The sequence below is a fragment of the Halyomorpha halys genome, unplaced genomic scaffold (genome assembly GCF_000696795.3).
Source record: "Halyomorpha halys isolate HHAL.00 unplaced genomic scaffold, Hhal_1.1 Scaffold183.1, whole genome shotgun sequence".
In the NCBI taxonomy this organism is placed as follows: domain Eukaryota; kingdom Metazoa; phylum Arthropoda; class Insecta; order Hemiptera; family Pentatomidae; genus Halyomorpha; species Halyomorpha halys.
This window is the reverse complement of record NW_027114717.1, coordinates 179,549-180,872: the sequence shown is the minus strand read 5'-3', so window position 1 is coordinate 180,872 and position 1,324 is coordinate 179,549. Positions and strand designations below refer to the sequence as shown.

General features: G+C 28.2%; 1 protein-coding gene across 1 annotated transcript in view; it reads right to left on the bottom strand.

Moving 5' to 3' along the window:
• Nucleotides 1-244, bottom strand: part of LOC106679183 (alkaline phosphatase) — a 15,431-nt gene extending 15,187 nt beyond the window's left edge. The window contains exon 1 of the mRNA XM_014418183.2: nt 164-244. Coding sequence (XP_014273669.1) covers nt 164-227 — 64 coding nt within the window. The 5' untranslated portion in view covers nt 228-244. The remainder of the gene's footprint in view (nt 1-163) is intronic.
• Between the last annotated feature and the right edge of the window lie 1,080 nt (nt 245-1,324).

Genomic DNA, 1,324 nt, shown 5'->3' with positions numbered 1-1,324 from the left:
ATGACTTCAAATAGGGCTGCTCACAATCTTATAGTTATAACATTTCACATTTAACACAACATCATGAATACCCCTTATGTATATAAAAATAAAAAGATGTGAAAATGTTTGAATGAATGCAGCAAGATTGTTAAATAAATTGTAAATAAATATCTTTTCTTACCTAGGACTCTTAATTCCAGCGAAGACTGGAATAAGATGAAGAGGAAGAAGAAGATGATGGACATCTTGCTACAGCTCCAGATTTGGAAGGAGTACCGTCTATGATAATTTGCGAATCTGATATAGCGCCACCCCCACTTCCAACTATGTCCACCAGACTATTTGTTCGTGATGGTCGGTAATTAAAGAATTATAAACTATTTCTCTTCAAACCCTATAAAATGTCTAAACGTGATATTACTATTGACATGTTATGTTCAGAAAATATTATAAAACCATTTTTATTCTAAAAAAAAATCTTGGAAGATTTTCTGGTCGATGTTGTGCAATAGACATAAGTGAAATGTAAATATTACACAACCAGGGCGTTGTGGAGACTATACAATTTTTAAGCTAGGTAAGTACAGTACGAATTGATCTCTTGTGATAAAACTAATGATTCAATTTACGCCTTCTAAAATGAAAATAAAATAATAATTATTAAAAAAAAATGAATTTAATTAAATAAAAAATAACAATAATAATAAAAATGACTGAAAGGAAGTGAATAATAATGCTTACTATATATACATGCTTGCAAGTGAATAATAAAGCTGCAAATTTACAATTAGTGAATTAATATAATAATGAGAATAAAACAAGATGATACAGAATATAAGAAAAATAAGGATCCAATAATATCTAAAAAAAATAATATCTATAACTAAGCATAGCTAATTGTTATCGTAATATAATGAATAATTATGAGGAGTTAAGAAAAAATGCAAGCAGATATGGTAATTTGGTAAATCAAAATCAGTTATTGGAAATTACAGAAGTAAGAAAGTATCCAGTCAAATATTTCTTTTTCTCTTTTAATAATATAACTTTATTTATTGATAGGTAGTACAATCTGCCACACCGTTGTGGGCAGTAGGTAATAGTGATGAATAATCACATTCTTGTGAAATAATAATTAAATAATTTTTTTTTTTTTTATTTATTTATTTAATGTAATTTACAACTGTACAAACTAATACAATAGGTAAATATGTAGTATGTTTCATATACACTTGAAAATCATGGGAAGGAACCACCCATTGGTGGTACTTCAAACATTAATTTAAATTAGAAGGTCCCGTGGCCATCTTCTTTTCAGACGCCTCGGAGGATTATCAGGGAT